Genomic DNA, 18,972 nt, shown 5'->3' with positions numbered 1-18,972 from the left:
ATTTCTGGTGCCGTGGATCATGCAATAATTTTTATACAGATTTTTAGAGTGTTGTGATTATCTCCTCTTGGAAAGAAAAATTCAGATTTTAACAATACGGTATTTTAAGGATTTAGTTTTCCTATCTCAGGAAAATTTGTTTGGTTGAATTTAGACCAGTGGTTTTATAGAAAAGATGGTTCAGGTGGGTTAAAATGTTCCCCTTGCCTTATATATTGAGATGGCAAGTTGAGAAATTGTCCTATGGTGGTAACACAGCTTTCAGTGTTAATATTTTGCTGTCAATTTGGTAGTTTCCTTTTTATCTAAAGAACTGTCATATTTTTTAACTACATGGTATTTTACTTGGTATGATGGATGTAAAATATAAACATCTATTCCATACATTAGTGATTTACCGAACATCTATAGATGCATCTCCTTTTCGGGAAGTACCATATATTAAGTACAACTTGAAATACAGTACGAGTTATCCATAGCCGTACACACAGTTTAAATGTTTAATCAAGCACATTCATGGCAAATTAGTAGTCGAAGATATTTTAAATTCAGTACCACAGTTTAAAAAAATCCAACAGGCAATTCACTTTATTTTTAAATGAAAAAATTTACCAGATAATATCTGTTGAAGCACTGAATTTGGCCATGCAATTTATGGGAAAAGGCACTTTACCTCCTAAATCCTGATGGTTCAATCACTTCAAACACTGTAAGTGGGTAAGCAATTTGTTTTCATACTAATCAACAATCAATTCAATTAGTCATAAAAAATATTTTAATATCTAACAAAAATATTAATTTGCAAGAAATTCTCTTTCTACGGCTTCGGCCATTTCATCATCCACAGACCCTATGGACTCAGCAAAAGAATCTTGTGTTTCTGATTCAGTATCTGGAGCAAATGCTTCCATTGTTTTTTCATATTTCTCAAGTTCATTTTCACTTTCCTCATCCCTCCGATCTTTTTGCTCTTCATTATCAGAACTACTTTCTGCAGACTTTGAGGAACGGAGCCTCTTTTTGAGATTCCAGCCTCTGGGGAACTCTCCCGACATGCTGTCTTCGCTGCTGCCATCATTATCATCATCTCCACTGCTTAGAACAGACAGACGGATTCTTTCGTTCCTGTCTATGTCATCTTCCTCAGATTCATCTCCTTCTTCATCCATGAAATCCTCTACTTCTTTGTCCATGCATTCCAAGTCCTCATCTGAGAATGCCAACATAGGATTATATGTGGTAGAAAAGCGATTAGATCCAATTTTAGCAGCAGATGGTCCCTCCTCAGACTTTCCTGCTTCATTTCTCTGAATGTCTGAAACTTCCATTTCTTCTTCAGCTGCCGATTTTTCTTCATCTTCATTCTGCCTTTGTCTTTTACCAGTTTCCGATTCCTCTTCATTTTTACGTTTCCTATTTAGGCGTACAGTATCTGGACTTTCACAGTAAAGATTACCTGAAGTGGAATCATTTAGTGGATAAAGCCTTTCATCCACATGCTGAAGTCTTTCTGCGCAAGTCCAAAGCCATTGGGGATTCACTAATTTCACATGTTTATGTTTCTGAGCCAATTTGACCTTGATTGTCCCTTGTCTAGCTGCCACCACATGAGTTGTATATTCTGATTTATTTGAACCATCTTTTGCACGGGCAACAAAGTCTGAATGAACATTTGCACCTAGCACTTTAGCTACATGATAGGCTCGACTTTTCTCCAAAGGTACATTCATGGGGAACACGCCGCTAAATAACAGGTTTGTTCCTTTCAGCACTTTTCTTTTAACATATGGTAAGATATTTTTCATGTCAGGTTTTTCAGCATCCTCCCCTTTCGATTTCAGCTGATCATACATATCATAAAATGCCTTGTGAACTGTGCCCAAAATATCCTCCAGGTAAAGTAAATAGTCATCATCATCATCCCATTCAATTTCCACTTCCTCTTTCTTTGAATCCTCTGTGTTGGCTCCCTCTTTTTCTTTATCACTTTTAATTTCATTCTCTCCATCTTTCTTATCTTTCTCTGAATCAGATTTTTCAACCCCTTTATCATCATTGTCATTTTCCTCCTTTCTTTTGGAGCATGGTTTCTCAGATTGCTCATCTTCTTTGATTTTATCCTTAGTTTCATTTGAATCTTTTTTCTCCTCACTATCTTCTGGAATATTAGAACTATCTTTGGTTTCTTCTTTACTGTCCTCCTTTCCATTTACCTCTTCAGTCTCCTTTGCACTCTCCTCTTCCCTCTTACTATCATTTTGTGTGGTTTCATTTATTGCTGCCTCTGGTTTCTGCTCTTCACTCCCCTCCATCTTTTCCACCTCAGTTTTATCCTCCTTGCTGTTTGATCTCGAGACAACGTGTACTTTGTGAGTGAGAGGTTCTTTGTCATGCTCCGTTTTATCTAATCCCGGTGGAGCGTTGATGTCTGCTGTGCCTTGGAAGAAACGGTAGGGCTTTACGTGGATTAAGTTTGGTGAGAAATTCCAGACATCTTCTCGATCATCTATGATACACACCATGGAATCGCCACATGGAAACAGAGCTCTAAAAAAAAAGAAAAAAGAAACAGGATTAGGCCTCTTCCTACAATCACTTGTTCTTCACTATTGATCTATATTGTACTTGTAAATTCTCTTACTTTAGATTGGCCATTTTGGAGTTTTGGTTGAAGCATTCATCTCTAGATAGAATTCTGTGCGAGAAGTATTTGCCATCTGGATCCAGGAATTTGGCGATGATGTGGGCATACATACGAGACCCAAATGTACAGATGTGTAGCTCATACAGTTTGGAAACATTTTCCAAGAATTTTTCTGTCCTTGGACGAATACGGGTATGGTACCATGGCATCATATTCCCATGACTAAGTTGGAAATGGTACACATCCTAAAAATATAATTTTACTTATGATCAAAACATTCTCTCTATACCTGTAACTTTTTTTCATGTATAATTACAAAAGATCCTGAAAACGTATTACATTTGGCTGTGTATTCTATTAAGCATTTTTGGCAGAAACAGCGTCTGCTAAATCAAGTACATCGCAAAATGTAAAATATAGAAGTAGATAAATAGGTACATTCAGAAATGCGCTAAATCAAATCCACCCTAACTTGGAAAACATTGAAAAATCATATTCCGCCAAATATTGTACACGCTAAATAATAGTAGATATAGTATGTTTACATTACATGTAGTTGTTCTCCTGATTATATGTGTCTACTTCTGTCTTAATTAAAGCTGGCAGGTATCCTTCATTGAACAGAGCATATACCAGTACATGTAATACAGTAAAAATCGTTTAGTACGAACACGGATATAGCGAATTCTCGGATATAGCGAAGTTTTTTTGAGTCCCCAGTAAAATTATTGCAAAATTTTACGGTTTTAATGAATTTGGATATAACGAATTTACAAATATAGCGAACTGATTTTGAGTCCCATTTAGGTAAATGATAACGAAATTCAACACTTTTATAACGAATTTCTTTACAGTTCAAATAAGTTTGCACTACCATTTAACATAATAGTTTGAATGAACTTATTTTCATATAAATTTTTCGACTCACAATCCGATTATTAAAGGTATCAAAGAAATGTATTTTTATTCTAAGCCTTATTTAGCAAAAATTGTTATCTGGTGAAAGAAAACATGTATATAGTGAATTCGCTATAGTTATTATTACAAATTCGTTATACGGATATAGCGGATTATGGATATAACAAAGTAAATCCATTGGTCCCCAGGACTTTGCTATAATCGAGTTTTACTGTATATCAAGATAATTTTATCACAAAAAATGTATCTCATTTGTTAATTTTCATCAAATATATCCAGGGGGAATAAGGCCAAACCAAAATTAATTCTCAGGGTACTGCCAGATTAGGTGAAAAAATTACCACATTTAATTTGATTCATTCCCACTCTCGAATAAAATTTGACAGACATTTTATACAGTATATAACTCTTCTAATGAAAAATAAGAGGCATATGAGCTTTATCACTAGCTTGAACAACAGTCCATAAGTGATTGTTTGAATTTCTTCCCAGATTTTTTATCAAAAGGGCAATTTGGTTTTCAGAATGTGAAACGTTTGTGGATTGATAAATAAAAGGAATGGTGAAAACAGGTGGTTGGAAAACTCTAAAACTATGCCTGCCACTTTTTTTTATATTTAGAACTTTTGGCCCAAGAAACCAATGATAAAGTTTATTTGACACTGTGTTTTTCATGAAAAGAGTGACCTCTCTTTCTTAACATGTTAATCAGTGTACCTTAAGGTTTGGAGGGATGTTGTCGTTGGTGGTGTGAATCAAAGTCTGATCCAGATCCACCAGTAAAACAAGCTTCCTGGTCCTTAACAGTCTGTCCTCATCCATCTTCCCTAGTTCCAAGGCTTGCTAAAATGAAACAATTTTAGAGGACTGAGGATTCGAACATGTGAGAAATTTACATTTGCTAACAGAAACAGTTTTGAACAGTGCTTTTAGAGGAGTTAGGAATTAAAACATGAGAGAAAATACTGTATCACATTTACATTAGCTAAAATGAAACAGTTTTTAACAATGCTTTTAGAGGATTGAGGATTCAATCATTTGATTACTGGTAAATTTTTCTACAATATTTACATTTAAATGCATAGTTTATTTGCAAAGTCAGAAACAAATAAAGAAATGCTGATCAAGTACTATACAAAAAGTCCACCACATGTCTCAATTTGACATAAAATGGACAAGGCATCACATAAGCACAAACACTGAATAATCTTGTGATGACATGTTAGCAACTGATTTACCTTTTCACTGATGATAAGTTCTGGAATGTTGTGCACCATGGCAACTGAAGCACTGACAGGTTCCTTTCTATTACCAGCAATTCCTGCTTCCCTACAATTCAGTTAAATCGGATTATTGCTTATTTTGTAATGTTACTTGCTCTTGGTCCTAAGCTTTCAAAAGCAATCAAAGTACCGAAGAACTGATGGGAGTTGATTTTATCAATGTTTATTTATTTTTAAATCAATGATATGTTATTTTGCATTACAAGTACGAGTAGTTTCTAATCTGTATTTGAATTATGCATATTTTTATAATATAAATTTTTGGAATTTTTCGACACCAGAATGTTGATAAAATCCCATATGAATCATGTTAAGTAATATTTAAGGATAGAATTAATTCAATCAAACTATGTATCATTGATAGAAATATTTCTGGAAAATTTATGGATCAAAGCAATATTGAACTCTACTCTCGTTCAATCAAACACTCGGCAGTCGCCGTTAATCTCCGACAAGCAAGAGAGACTCTCTGATTGTCGGCGATTTACGGAGACAACCGAGCGTCGAGTTGAACGAGACTATATTGAACTCTGGCGTAAGAATACATACGACTACAAAAATTATCTAAATTGTTCGTACCATTTAAAATCTGACTATTTTCAAAGTATTTATAAATAAGTTTCGTTGAAAAACAATGCTTTAGCATACATTTTATCGAATTTATAAGTTATTTTCAAGAAATAAGTCTTGTCAGCGGCGATGATTTGTGCTCTGGTCCAAACACTGTTTCACTTTCGGTTTGTCAGAGTAACTGCATAGGAGAGTTGATTAAAATCAACTCCCAATAAAAATTGCTTTGCTTTCTTTAAAATAATTGGTTTTATAAGCTGACTACATCGATGGGGGAAAACCCCCTAATAAAATCAAGAACTGTCACTCAAGTACACAATTAAGGTTATTGACTTTCAAAGTTCTAACCAATTATTTAAGCTGACATTAACTCTTAAAAGTATCTAGTCGCCGTATAAGTTTTGCTCCTTAGCTACCACTGGGGTATATATGCTGATTAATAAAGTTACGGTCAATTGTGTTCCAACATTTGAAGACATGCAGGTTGCACAGACTTCTCAATACATGAAGTACACATGTAATATGTTTGAAAAATAAAGTAAACTACAATCAATTAAATGTAAAAGAGGGTTTACTCTCTGAAAGAATGTTTAAGGTATCCATATTATCTTGGACAGATACATGTTGTACTGGCTTACTTTGCATGCACATATAGAGTGAATAACATCTACATCTCATCTCTAATATGGCGGAAGTCAGAGATAAAAGGGAAATAATGTATATTTATGCGGATTCATGTCAGCTTTACTGCATTAATGATCATGATACACCTCCCCTATGATTGACATTCACCACAAGAGTCTAAAGTTTTATCAATACTTGAGCTAAAAATAATGCGGCTTATATCAAAATAAAATGTATGTGTTTACTTTAGTATATATTGCATGCATCAAAATATCTAATGAAAAAATACTGAAATTACTTTCTCAAGTCAGCCCCACAATCAGCACACATATCCTTCATCACTGTAGGATGAGTGCATGACTCCATCTTCACCAGACCGTCACTGAAAAATTGGTCGTACATAGTATATGATATCCGATTATTCTAGACGAACTGTAGTAAACAGTAAAAGGCTGGATCATATCATACATAGCCGAGATGATGTTTTACTTACTAACAAGACTCTTCGGAAAAATTTTAAAAATATATTATTTGACATTTGAACATTTTTTATGTTTACTTCATTAAGAGTTCAAAAACACTTTGCAACAACCTTCCAGGAGTATACTCGTCTTTCAGTTCCAAAACGGTTCCAACCATGTTTGATTTCAATTTCAAATTTTTCTTGTCATCCGTTTCATACAAGCAAAGAAGCCCTCCTTTCCCAACCTTTGATCCTTTCTTTACTTTCCATTTTGTAACTTTGATTGGTTTATTCTCTACAGGAGAAATCCAACACACGGTTCCCGTATCCGAAGACTCCATCTTGAAATCCGCGGGAACCGACTTTATTGATTGTTGAACCCGATCTTAAATATTAAATAGTCTGTAATCAAAGTACTGCAACGTACTAATTCGGGTATAGTACATGTAGCCTGAATTAGATTTTCATAGTTCCAAAATCAAAAAACGCTTAAATTTGAGAGCTTATGAGGCGATGAGAGACATTTTTAGCTCATCTGAGCTGAAAGCTCAAGTGAGCTATTCTGATCACATTTTGTCTGTCGTCCGTCTGTCCATAAACTTTTCACATTTTCAACATCTTCTCAAGAACTACTGAGCCAATTTCAACCAAACTTGGCACAAACCATCCTTAGGCAAAGGGGATTCAAAGTTAAGAAAATTAAGGGTCACACCCGTTTTCAAGGGGAGATAATTAGAAATTAATGAAAAATTTTGAGAAATTTTCAAAAATCTTCGTCTCAAGAACCATAAAGTCAGGAAAGCTGAAACTTGTGTGGAAGCATCCTCAGGTAGTGTAGATTAAAAGTTGTGAAAATCATGACCCCCGGGGGTAGGGCGGGGCCACAATTGGGGGGGGGGGGGTTCGAAGTTTTACATAGGAATATATAGAGTAAATGTTTAAAAATCTTCTTCTCAGAAACTAATCAGCCAGGAAAGCTGAAACTTCTTTGGAAGCATCCTCAGGTAGTGTAGATTAAAAGTTGTGAAAATCATGACCCCCGGGGGTAGGGTGGGGCCACAATGGGGGCTCGAAGTTTTTCATAGGAATATATAGAGTAAATCTTTAAAAATCTTCTTCTCAGAAACTAATTAACCAGGAAAGCTGAAAGTTCTTTTGAAGCATTCTCAGGTAGTGTAGATTCAAAGTTGTGAAAATCATGACCCCCGGGTGTAGGGTTGGGCCACAATGGGGTGTTAAAGTTTTACATAGGAATATATAGAGTAAATGTTTTAAAATCTTCTCCTCAGATACTAATCAGCCAGGAAAGCTGAAACTTGTGTGGAAGCATCCTCAGGTAATGTAGATTCCAAGTTGTGAAAATCATGATCCCTGGGGGTAGGATGGGGCCACATTGGGGGGGGGGGTTAAAGTTTTACATAGGAATCTATAGAGTAAATCTTTAAAAATCTTCTCAGAAACTAATCAGCCAGATGATTCTTTACAATTGTTAAGACTTTGTCTCCAGGACAATTTTTCGGCCTCACAAGAAGGTTCAGAGTTTGATGTAAATTTATATACCATATATATATAAACAATTGTTAAGGATCTTTTTGAGAACTGCAATACTCAACATGTGATATGACTATTAAACCATCCTGTTAGAAAAGGGACTAATGATTATAAACATAAGAATATCCAATGGGGGGGGGGATGGATTTTATTTATACAGGATCTACATGTATTATTGTACATTGTCCAGATTGTTTGTATTATGACTCCATTAAGCTGATTTTATCATACCTATTGTTCCTCATGTGAGCAATGTGGCCCATGGGCCTCTTGTTTCACAATCACATTGGCATTAGATGAAGCTTAAATAAAGCAGTTAAACTGGTATACAGTACATGCATAATATGTGACATCAAACCGGGTTAAGGTTTTCTTAAAAATGGTGCGAGAAGTATCCATAAACAATATGTCGATAAAAAAAATCAAAGTACATTTATGATGCTTGATTATCTTTATGGTGCATATATTTGTAAAATTGAAATGCCAATAACTTCCTATCTTGAAGACTGCAGGAGCAGTTATCTGGACAAATAATGGACCTTGTGTGCAATATTATCGAAAAAAGTGCTGTGTTCATTAGCTGGCAATGTTACTCATAAATTCACAAAAACAAAATAAAGTAATATGCTCGTCCCTGATAATATGTACAACTGACCTGCAAAAACCTTTCTGTCTCGAAAACTGTATAAATAAACATAAAGAGTACAAGTAATCTTTACAATAGAGGTGTCCTTTTTCCAATATTATGCCAAAAATGACTTAGTTCAACAACAACTGGTATTTTAAAAACGAATTATCAAAAATAAAAATCAAAGTAATATGCACATCTCTGATAAATGCAACAATTGATCCGCATATCATTTCAATATGGGTACACTGTCAGCAGCCGCCCGTCGGGCATTTTCACTATTAAATAAATTCAATAGCAGGATTTACCTTTGAAGGCCTAACTAAAAACAAGTTCCAGCCTAAATGACATCTTCACAGAAACTCATGGATAAATGCTAACGTCAAGGGACTAACAACAATAAGGAATACGAGCTTGAGCATATAAAATGGTCAGAAGATCAGGAAACTAGATAAAATATGGATTAAAAAAAACACTTTTAGAAAATAACTCAAAGAAAAGGAAGGATTAAGCAAATGCTACATACGTAGACGAGATTGTCAGTGGGTAAATAACTTGCAAACCCAAAAAATTATGGACATACAATAAACTTGAAAAGCTAGACACAACTTGATGATTCCCTTGAAGGATGCATGCAAATGGTCTTCTTGACTTCTAAGTATAACATAAACCAAGGCCGAAATATATTTTACTAATTTAAATAACGAATTTCTGTCAGGTTATACTGTACTTTTCATGTACTCGTTTTCAAACATGCAAAGAAGAAAACATACGGAGTATCTTAGTGCACTATTAATTTTAGTCCTTAGGGCATTTGCGCCGAACAAGCTAAAATAGTACGCTAAATTTACTAAGGAGGGCATGCGCGGGTCTAGAGGATGGTCGGGTAAATTCAGAATAAAATTCACATCGTAAAATTACCAAAAATAACCATCGCACGCCCCCCCCCCCCAAAAAAAAAATCAATCTCAGATCCCTCTCCCTCGATCCCTGTAAAATGATTACTCGTGCAATATTGCCAGTGCAATACGAGAGTAACAACTAACAAGCTAAAGCGTGTCTTTGCATAAAGCAATACATGACCGGATGGTAGGGTTGAGAGCTTAGCGGTCCTGTAAATATACGTTGTGAGCAGCAAGTCGTCGTGTCAGCGCGTGAAAAGCAACAAGAATTAAGGTACTTCACTACACCGAGACTTATACTTTTTAGGACACTACGTCACAAGATGGCGATTTAAATGTTTTGTTAAACTATTTGTATCAATCGAATCAGATGTATATTGTCATAGCTCATTGATTAAAGTATCAGGCTTGTGAACCGCAGGTCATGAGTTCGAATCCACCTGGGGCTTTTGTTCATGTTTACTGAATGAAATTTTTGAAAATATCATTTTTTTATCTGAAATTGCACATTTTTTCGTGTATTTGACATATATACTTCCTATCCATCATGTTTTCTATCATAATCAAGCAATTTTCTACTGATTTGAGAAAATATTTCAAGGTGTAGTGAGGCACCTTAGGAGCGACAAGCAGTCGTGTCGATAAGAATATAAGCGATCATTCTGTCTGTGCGTTCACTCGGTTCAGAGTAGAAAATGCAATCCAGTTGGTGCATTGAAAGCAAAAGACGGGCCTGAAGGTACATTCAGAGCAACAAGCGGTCCTGTAGCTGTGCATTAAGAGAATCAAGCGACCCTGTTAATTTGTTGAAATTAAAAAATTCCAATGCCAGTGTTTTGAAATAGACAGACGGCCGTGTAGGTGCACAGAGCTACAAGCTTCCGTGTTGGTGCACAAAGAGCTACAAGCGGCCGGGTTGCTTCACAAAGAGCTACAAGCGGCAGTGTTGGTGCTAAAATAGCAACAAGCGGCCGTGTAGGTGCACAAAGAGCTACAAGCGGCAGTGTTGGAACACAAAGAGCAATAGGCGGTCGTGTTGGTGGCTTGGTGCACAAAGAGCTATACAAGCGGTAGTGTCAGTGCTTTGAGGGGCTGAGTGGCAAGCAGACGTGTCAATGTATGCTATTTACGTTGGATACCGGTATATGGAAGAAAAAGATGTTTACCATATATTGTGCTAAATACAGACATGAATTCAATGGACAGAAAACATCACGATTTTTTATTATAAGTAGAAATTTTCGGTTGAGTACATTTGTACATACTTTTTATCTATGATTTTTTTAAAAAACGCTTTATCATCGTGATCATATCTGGATGCAATAACGTTTCGTGTTTGCTGCTTAACTCCTGCTTTGCAACTTTTAAGATGCTTGTAATTTAATTACGACTATGAATTCGAAGTCTCACGTACTCCTCCTAGATAACAGAATTTATCATCAACACCAAAATACAGACTATAATTATTCTTGAAATTAAGTGCCGTCGATCATTTCATAAATTCATAATGTTTGTGTAAAATTTATAAGACGACGTATTCCATCTATTCCATCTGTGCGGATTATATATACTAAGTATACATGTTCTATATGTCTCTGATTTGTAGCTTTATATATAACTACCCCGTTCTATCTAGGGAGAGTGTATAGTTGAATAAATACAATTATGTTTGCCTAACTTGACTTTAAAAATACATTAAATGTGAACAAATATTTATACATGTTCCAAAGATTAATACATGAGTCGACAAAAACGGACGTTTTCGATTGCATCAGTTTTTCTGTGAATTTTTGACATTTAAACGTGTTCATTAGCGGCTAATATAAGGAAACACGTGTAGCTCTAGAAAACAAATCTTGAATCGATTTCCGATGGAGCATATGTGTCAAACACTCTCTCTGTGCTGTAGCAGGACTGTGTAAAATGTCTGACCAGGAAAACCCCGCTCGGACTTGGATCGGTGAGTTGTTGGGTTGTTTTTTTTTTACGTTGTATACGTAAATAAATTATCGTTGTTAACCCGTTTGATGCATGTGCTTGCATGTGCATGCAGTTCACAATCATTCACGTTTACCTGTTATGGCACATGTTTCAAGCACATGTATGAAAAATAGTTTTAAACTTAAGCATTTACTGGGGTCGACAGCTTCATTGTTTTGTTTTTGGTATATACCATATGCCAACAAATATTGATGACTCCACACAATATGAGGCGTAATACTAAACGTATTGTACCTATATCCTATCACTTTTCGTATGTCATTCTCTTCGTGCGTCCAATGATGATGTTGACATATATGACACCTCAAATCATTGTGACCAATTAATCCAATAAGACTTTGAATTCGATTATCAATTAAAGTGATCCGTGGCTGAGTACATCGCGTGGTAATTTTCCCCTCACAGTTACCTTGAACTCTACGCTAGCTTCACAATACGTACATCTCATGAATATTCATAAATTTCGCAAATTTTACATTATTTTTCAATTAAAATCTATGTTTTTCTTAAAACTTCGTTACAGTGAAAGGTAACAAAATCAATAAATTGTTGACAACCAACTCGATTATGCAATTAAAAATTAATCTAGCATTTATTACTTAAAAAGCTAATTCGGCAATATCTTGAAAGACATGAAAAAGAATGTTCGGTAAATTAAGTCACGTGGTTGATTCCCCAGTCTCCCCTGTGTATAAATAACTGGGATTTGAGGTCCATAATTTACTACCTTATCCAATCATGCCGGTGCTAAATGGTATGTATTTGAAATGATTTGCATTATTTTGCCTATATTCATGAATACTGTCAAACAAGCATTTAGTTTTCAATGTTTGAATTTTTTAAAAATATATCAGGTATGTATATATATAATCAACTCGTAGCACTGACAAAAATTGAAAATGCGTAGAATTTTACTGTAGAATCAAAACATGTCAATACATTCTCATTAAAAAAAAACCAAATTAAATAGCTGAAATGCTCGGTGGGGGTTCGACTGACCTTGTGTCAGTTAAACCAGACGAGAAAGCGGGAACTATTTCCAGTTGTGGACAGTAAGTTCGTCTGGTAAGTAGTAAGGATAACATATGACACTGATTTAGAATGCAAAATGCATTTTTAAAAATTTCATTTGTCATTATTCTGATGCTTCATATTTTATCCTCATTAATGCGACACAAAATGTGTTTCTGTTAGAACACCTGTTCCATTTAGAGCAGGTTTTCCGACAATACAAGTAGTACTTTAGCCATGCGTGGAATGTATGGTGAATTAAATCCTCTTACCCGGTATAATTTCATTTGATATTCTCGAATGTAATATATTCTTTTATGACTTGATATATTTAAATCATTCGGCTATTTTCTGATCTTTAACTCTCTCTAATGGACCTTCATATTTTATCTCTGTTGGTTAAGCAAACACTATAGGTCATGATATATATCGTTTGAATTAAGAATTCAACTTTGGACAGGGTTACTATTACTTGATCGTGTGTGTCACTGGACCTAATTCTATCAGAGGGTAAAGAAGTAGGAAGGTATGCTATAATAATGATAATCAAAAGTGTTGTAAGAGACAGTAATTATAATAGACCTAAGAAAAGTAGTACTTAGGCCTTTGTAAATAAAAAACGGTCACTTTATTGTTGATCGAATCAATTCTGCTTTATAACAGAAGTTCGAACTGCGATGATGGAGTTTTGGCAAGACCATTCCAAGGATGGTTCTCTAGAGGAGATGATGCTGGACAACAATGCGGCTACCATGACAGTAGAGGAACTCCCAGAAATACTCTCCTATATCCCGGAAGTGAAGGACAAAGATGTCGTGGAGCTTGGAGCCGGAATAGGGTAAATATGCCATCTTCTTTAAAATTTATTGTGGAACTAGGATCAAGAATTGGGTAAATACAAATTCTTTTCACATAGGCTTCTTTAAACAGTGGAATTGGAATGAAGAATTCGGTAGGTATATTTTTTCTATCGTAGTGAAAAGTTTGGAAGGGATATAGTAAATATACTTGCATGTAGCCGTAGATTTGTTTACCCTTGGAACTGGAATTATATATATCGGGTGAAAAAAATCATTACTTAATTCTAATATAATTTTAACATAAACTTACAGGTGCAAAAATAATCGTTTAGAAATCAATTGCAGGCGTTTTACAACCAAATTGGCCAAAGATGCAAAGTCTGTACTAGCGGTGGATTTTGTGGACAAATTTATCGACAAGAACAAGAAAAATACAGCTGACTTTACAAACGTTGACCATAAATGTGCTGACGTCACACAACTGAGACTTCCCAAGAAAAGGTAAGCAGCGCGCGAAAGAATATTAATAAAAGTACTTTGTGAACATAGGTTTAGGCTCTATGACTGATTCATGCAGCATTGATAAACTTTATTTTTAGCGCCGATTTTGTCTTCTCTAACTGGTTGTTAATGTATCTACAAGACGAGGAAGTGAAGAACTTAATAAAGGAGACTCTCTTCTGGCTTCGTGAGGACGGGTATCTTTTCTGCAGGGAATCTTGTTATCACCAATCAGGTACTCTAATGCTTTGCGTTCTGTCACCAAAACTCACAAACTGAGTCCCACTTAAATAAATACCCACATATATTGAATAGAAGATTCATATATTATTCGGTTTTCTATTTTTAACAGGAAACAAAGACCGAAAATCAAACCCAACAAAATACAGGGAGCCGGGAATGTACGAGGCTCTGTTCACATCTATCGAAATTCCAACTGAAAACAACGACGAAGTATACGGATACGAGCTGGTGCTGCAGAAATCTGTTGATGCGTACTACAAGGTTCTACTCTAAGTCCGCCATCTTTGCTATTAACTTCAACCACTTCCACCTTGTGGGATGTGCAAAGGCAAACGTTTCATGTCGTTCAAAAAACGGAAAGACAACGGCATCTTGATTAATATCTTGATGTATTTTTTAGCTAAAGAACAATAAAAACCAAATTGTTTGGTTGTTGCAAAAAGTTCGACGATCGAAGAGCGCAAACCATGGCTTCCGGACATTCCAGGAATTCTTGGACACAAAACAGTATTCAACGAACGGAATTCTTCGGTACGAGAAAATCTTTGGAAGAACCTTCGTAAGCACAGGGGGACTGGATACGACAAAGGTAGCTCCTTTTGATTTAATGTTTTTAGGTATATACAAGGACTTAGGTCCTTCGATCCTGATATAATTTATTGTAACAAATGAAATGCATATATGCAACATAATTATCATACTACATTGTTGTGATAATATATCTGATTTGGCGATTTTTGGAGAAACCATCTCACGCCTTTTCGACACCTATTTATTTCAGGAATTCGTTGACAGGTTGGATCTTAAGAAAGGCGAGGTTGTGTTAGATGTTGGCTGTGGAATCGGTGGAAGTGCATTCTACATGGTCAAAGTAATTATTGTTTTTAGTCACAGATAATCTCCATATTTTCCCATTTAGCTTTAATGAAGCTGAAGAATGTTACAAACAATTATATAAAAATAGAGGTAACAATAATAACTGACGAATGTTTGAATAAAATAGTAAATGTTATTTAGTGACGGTACGTACGTGTACGTGATGTTGTCTTTATTTAATTTGCATTAGGAGTATGGAGTGAAGGTTGTTGCAATAGATCTGTCTTCCAATATGATCAAAATCGGCATGGAGCGAGCAGAAGAGATGGGCATTTCCCTACTAGACGTAATTAATTTACAGCATGAACTTACTCAAACAGTCTAATACATTTACAGCATCAGCTTACCCAGACAGTTTAGTACCGACAATGCGGTCAATTTTTCAGAGCACATGCGCCTTAAATTTAATTCTATTAAATGCATATGATTGTGCCTCCACAATGATTATTTTCGAATATCACTTTTCTGGTTTAGACAGAATTTATTGTATTTGAAAATTGTAATATTGAATATTTATGTAGTATTAAGCCTGGAGAGGAAGTGACGTGTATTATTTTTTGGTACGACAGGTACAGTTCGAGGTAGCGGATGCCACCAAGCGCGTGTACCCAGATAATTACTTTGACGTGGTGTACAGTAGGGACACTATTCTCCATATAAAAGACAAGCTGGACTTGTTTCAACGATTCTACGTAAGCCGCAGAAACTGTAATAAACCTTAAGATTAAAACTTTTGATGCAATAAGCTGGATTTTAAGTCAAATACTAGTATTCTTATTTAAATTGCGCCCTTGTATAGTAAAGTAACGATATTGTTTTGTTTTACAGAGATGCTTGAAGCCTGGGGGTCGACTTTTGATCTCGGACTATGCTTGTAGCCCGGATGAACATTCGGAACAGTTCAAAGCTTACGTAAAACAACGAGGATACAACCTCTTATCCCCGGAACAGTATGGAAAGGTGATGAAATGACAATGAAAAAGAGTACCAGTTTTCAGTTTGCTAAATATATACAATGAAAAATGCAACCTACACATGTACATTTAATCGTGTTATTTATTATGATTATAAGAGTGAATATTTGTTGGGTTTTAGGTTTTGGAGAAAGCGGGGTTTGTTAATGTGAAAGCAGACGACAGGACTGATCTCTTTGTAGAATCGCTGGAAAAGGAACTTGTAAGAACAGAAACGATCAAAGACGATTTTGTTAAGGTAACCAATCAACAAGGTTTAATCAGTTAAATTTCTTATTGCTATAAAAATGTCATTGAATTTAAAAATGATAGGGTTGATATTGACCAAACTTTATTGTAACAAAAATCATAATTATTTATTTCCAGGAGTTTTCTCAGAAAGATTACGATGATATAGTTGGAGGGTGGAAGGATAAACTGGTCCGAACAGCCACCGGGGACCAGCGATGGGGAGTGTTCTACGCAGAAAAACCGGGCAATTAATGAATGACTACATAGAGACATGACGTTTAGGGGAGAATGGGTTGTGACGTGATTGAGTGAATTTCTTACGCCACATTTTTTTCTGTGAAAAATTGACTTTGGCTAAGTCTTCCGTTTGTGGTCATAGTATGCATGCAAGCTGTGAGGGTTTTTGATTTTCTTTTGTTTTAACGTTATACCGTTATTTTCATTGAACCATTCCGCGGAAGATGACAATATAACTACCGTCTCAAGGAATTGGATGATGTGAAGTTGTTGTCAATTTAATGAACAATTGCAATATTTTTATGTCGTTATATTGTTTTGAACATGTTGGTTAAAAATAAATGAGTTTCATTTAAAAGTTGTCGCATCTTTTGCTGAGGGAATTTTCTTTTTAAAATTCAAATAAAAATCCGTGCCGCACACAAAAGGGCATACATATTTACAGTATATTTCTCGTGCAATAGATTTTAATTATAGAAATAAGCAAGTTTCAATTTGATCCTCAATTACACATTATAATATTGATCTGCACCAGATGTTGCCTGCTTGCTGCATGCTCAATTGCAACCAGCCATACATCATGATATTCAGTTTTGATGTTTCAGGACTTGAACCAAAATAATGCAATTTAATATATTCTGTGCGTTTCACTCACTGGCTTCAATCATCTCTGTAATATGAAGAGTACATTTGTTAAACTTATTACACAGATTAAACTTGCAAGATAGATATCATGAACTACATTTTGAAATTTGACAGTCCAAAAGCATGATGCAATGCTAAAGTTTTTTGCGTAGATAATTTGACAGTTCGTTGGGAAACTGGGAGCCCATGGTAAGACTGAGTGACCAGACTTACTGGGTGATTGTCTGTCGGTACAAGGGCGGACACTCGTACTGTTGCGTAAATGAACAGGTCATAATCTCATGGAATGTTTTATGCAATGCATAATCAAATCCAGAAATTGAAACAATAGAGAGATATCATATACAGATAAAAATACCTCATTATATGTATATGGTCATTGGCCAAGGTAGTAAACGTTGTAAAAATAAAATAAAATTCACCAATAATAAGTCACATACCCTTACAAATGTAGACTTAAATGCTTTTATCTATGTAACATTCATTTTCGGAAACAAACACTAAAGTCAGGCGTGCTACATGTCCTTTCCGATATACTGTACTGTATGCAGGGAAATGTTCGCCCCCGTTTTATTTTCACTCCTGTCGCCTTCGTTGTCAGTGGACGAATTTAAAACTGGGCGAATTCCAATGTCTCAATTCAAAGACCTTTTAGCACAACAGGTATCTGGGCGAAATCAAGACTGGGCGAAGCCGTTTGCAAGTGAAGAAGGTCGAAATTAACCTTGTATACAGTATTACATTGTTCATGTACATGTATATCTTATTTGATAAAATGAAATATACCGTAGAAGACGCTACGACAAATATGTACAATTCTTTTCAGACGTCACGATGGGCATGCAAAAGACAAAAGAAAGCATTAAACTGTTTTAAAACGTCTATAAATCTAGTATTCGTCTCTTTAAAATATTGTAAACAAATCCTAGCTGTATTTGTATTTTTTCTTCAAGTGTTCTAAGGACATTAATGGATGGAAAATTTTTGTGGTTGTTTGAACTGATAAGATTGTACGCAGAAAAGATAAATCTGTGACACACCATTTGATCCTTAGACCTATATATAACTAGTCTGCATGGCGATACATTCACGTTACACGACCATCATCTTTCATGCAATCACTCTGTGGTCACCGTAAGCCTTGAATGCGTTACAATAACTAGGTCACATAGGTAAATACACCTGCACCAATGGTTTAAATGATTTCATATCATTCAGAAATGTGTGCTGGTACGTGATGATAAAAAAACCCAAATTTAAACGCCCATTAAATTCTTCAATATTTGAACCAATCTTTTAGTAATTGAAATTATTCTTGTAAAATGATGCGCTATATATATACATAAATATAGTATATTAAATTTGGGGTTTTTATCACTATTATTAATTTACACCCCCCCCCCCCATTATAGACATTATGTTCTTTTGTAACATTACAGAAAAAATATACCAATGCATGTTTTAAGTTAATTGAGTCATCGCATTTTATGGGTTTGATAGGTTATCGGCAATTCAAAAACAATTCATTTGAACCAATCTACCAGTAACTGAAATTAAACGCTATATATATATATATATATATATATATATATATATATATATATATATATATATATATATATATATATATATATATATATATATATATATATATATATATATATATATATATGTGTGAAAATTATTATACAGTTTCGATATATTTAGTAGGTGTAAGAACAAAATTCACTATATGAGTTATTGTAAATTTTATATTTACATCCACGAAAATTTACAATTTATTAAAATGCTGATTTCAAATTAACTGGGTTGATGTAAATACAAAATTAAACAAAAGGAAGAAAAGGGGCACATGGGCCACATTGCTCAC

The 18,972-nt window shown here is 35.0% G+C and overlaps 2 protein-coding genes across 5 annotated transcripts; one reads left to right on the top strand and one right to left on the bottom strand.

The window, feature by feature from the left end:
- Positions 1 to 789: 789 nt before the first annotated feature.
- LOC105346609 (RNA polymerase II subunit A C-terminal domain phosphatase) lies at positions 790 to 6,877 on the bottom strand. The gene is made up of 6 exons (XM_011455271.4): positions 6,632 to 6,877; positions 6,338 to 6,421; positions 4,801 to 4,891; positions 4,280 to 4,405; positions 2,642 to 2,889; positions 790 to 2,547 (listed from the first exon to the last, which is right to left on the bottom strand). The coding sequence occupies exons 1-6, from the start codon at positions 6,841 to 6,843 to the stop codon at positions 795 to 797; spliced, it is 2,514 nt and encodes an 837-aa protein (XP_011453573.3). The 5' UTR covers positions 6,844 to 6,877; the 3' UTR covers positions 790 to 794.
- Positions 6,878 to 11,384: 4,507 nt separating this feature from the next.
- On the top strand, positions 11,385 to 16,800 carry LOC105346608 (uncharacterized). Of its 4 annotated transcripts, none has more exons than XM_011455267.4 (12): positions 11,385 to 11,543; positions 13,259 to 13,433; positions 13,741 to 13,896; positions 13,995 to 14,131; positions 14,249 to 14,400; positions 14,540 to 14,728; positions 14,921 to 15,010; positions 15,206 to 15,301; positions 15,585 to 15,707; positions 15,844 to 15,975; positions 16,111 to 16,227; positions 16,356 to 16,800. In XM_011455267.4, the coding sequence occupies exons 1-12, from the start codon at positions 11,507 to 11,509 to the stop codon at positions 16,470 to 16,472; spliced, it is 1,521 nt and encodes a 506-aa protein (XP_011453569.3). In that variant the 5' UTR covers positions 11,385 to 11,506; the 3' UTR covers positions 16,473 to 16,800. The 4 variants fall into 4 exon arrangements, with proteins under 4 accessions (XP_011453569.3, XP_011453570.3, XP_011453571.3 ...); XM_011455268.4 differs by lacking the exon at positions 11,385 to 11,543 and adding an exon at positions 12,217 to 12,338; XM_011455269.4 differs by lacking the exon at positions 11,385 to 11,543 and adding an exon at positions 12,521 to 12,649.
- The last annotated feature ends 2,172 nt before the right edge of the window (positions 16,801 to 18,972 follow it).

Source organism: Magallana gigas, chromosome 3 (genome assembly GCF_963853765.1).
Source record: "Magallana gigas chromosome 3, xbMagGiga1.1, whole genome shotgun sequence".
In the NCBI taxonomy this organism is placed as follows: Eukaryota; Metazoa; Mollusca; class Bivalvia; order Ostreida; family Ostreidae; genus Magallana; species Magallana gigas.
This window is presented reverse-complemented; position numbering and strand designations above follow the sequence as displayed.

What these genes read in the sequence shown, in the direction of transcription:
- LOC105346608 (XM_011455267.4), top strand. Translation starts at nt 11,507, where the DNA reads ATGTCTGACCAGGAAAACCCCGCTCGGACTTGGATCG. An exon ending in GAGCTTGGAGCCGGAATAGG is followed by an intron (nt 13,434 to 13,740) that starts GTAAATATGCCA and finishes AATCAATTGCAG; the next exon opens with GCGTTTTACAACCAAATTGG. An exon ending in ACTTGTTTCAACGATTCTAC is followed by an intron (nt 15,708 to 15,843) that starts GTAAGCCGCAGA and finishes TTTGTTTTACAG; the next exon opens with AGATGCTTGAAGCCTGGGGG.
- LOC105346609 (XM_011455271.4), bottom strand. Translation starts at nt 6,843, where the DNA reads ATGGAGTCTTCGGATACGGGAACCGTGTGTTGGATTTCTCCTGTAGAG. An exon ending in GACGAGTATACTCCTGGAAG is followed by an intron (nt 6,422 to 6,631) that starts GTTGTTGCAAAG and finishes CCAATTTTTCAG; the next exon opens with TGACGGTCTGGTGAAGATGG. An exon ending in ACATCCCTCCAAACCTTAAG is followed by an intron (nt 2,890 to 4,279) that starts GTACACTGATTA and finishes TTATATTTTTAG; the next exon opens with GATGTGTACCATTTCCAACT.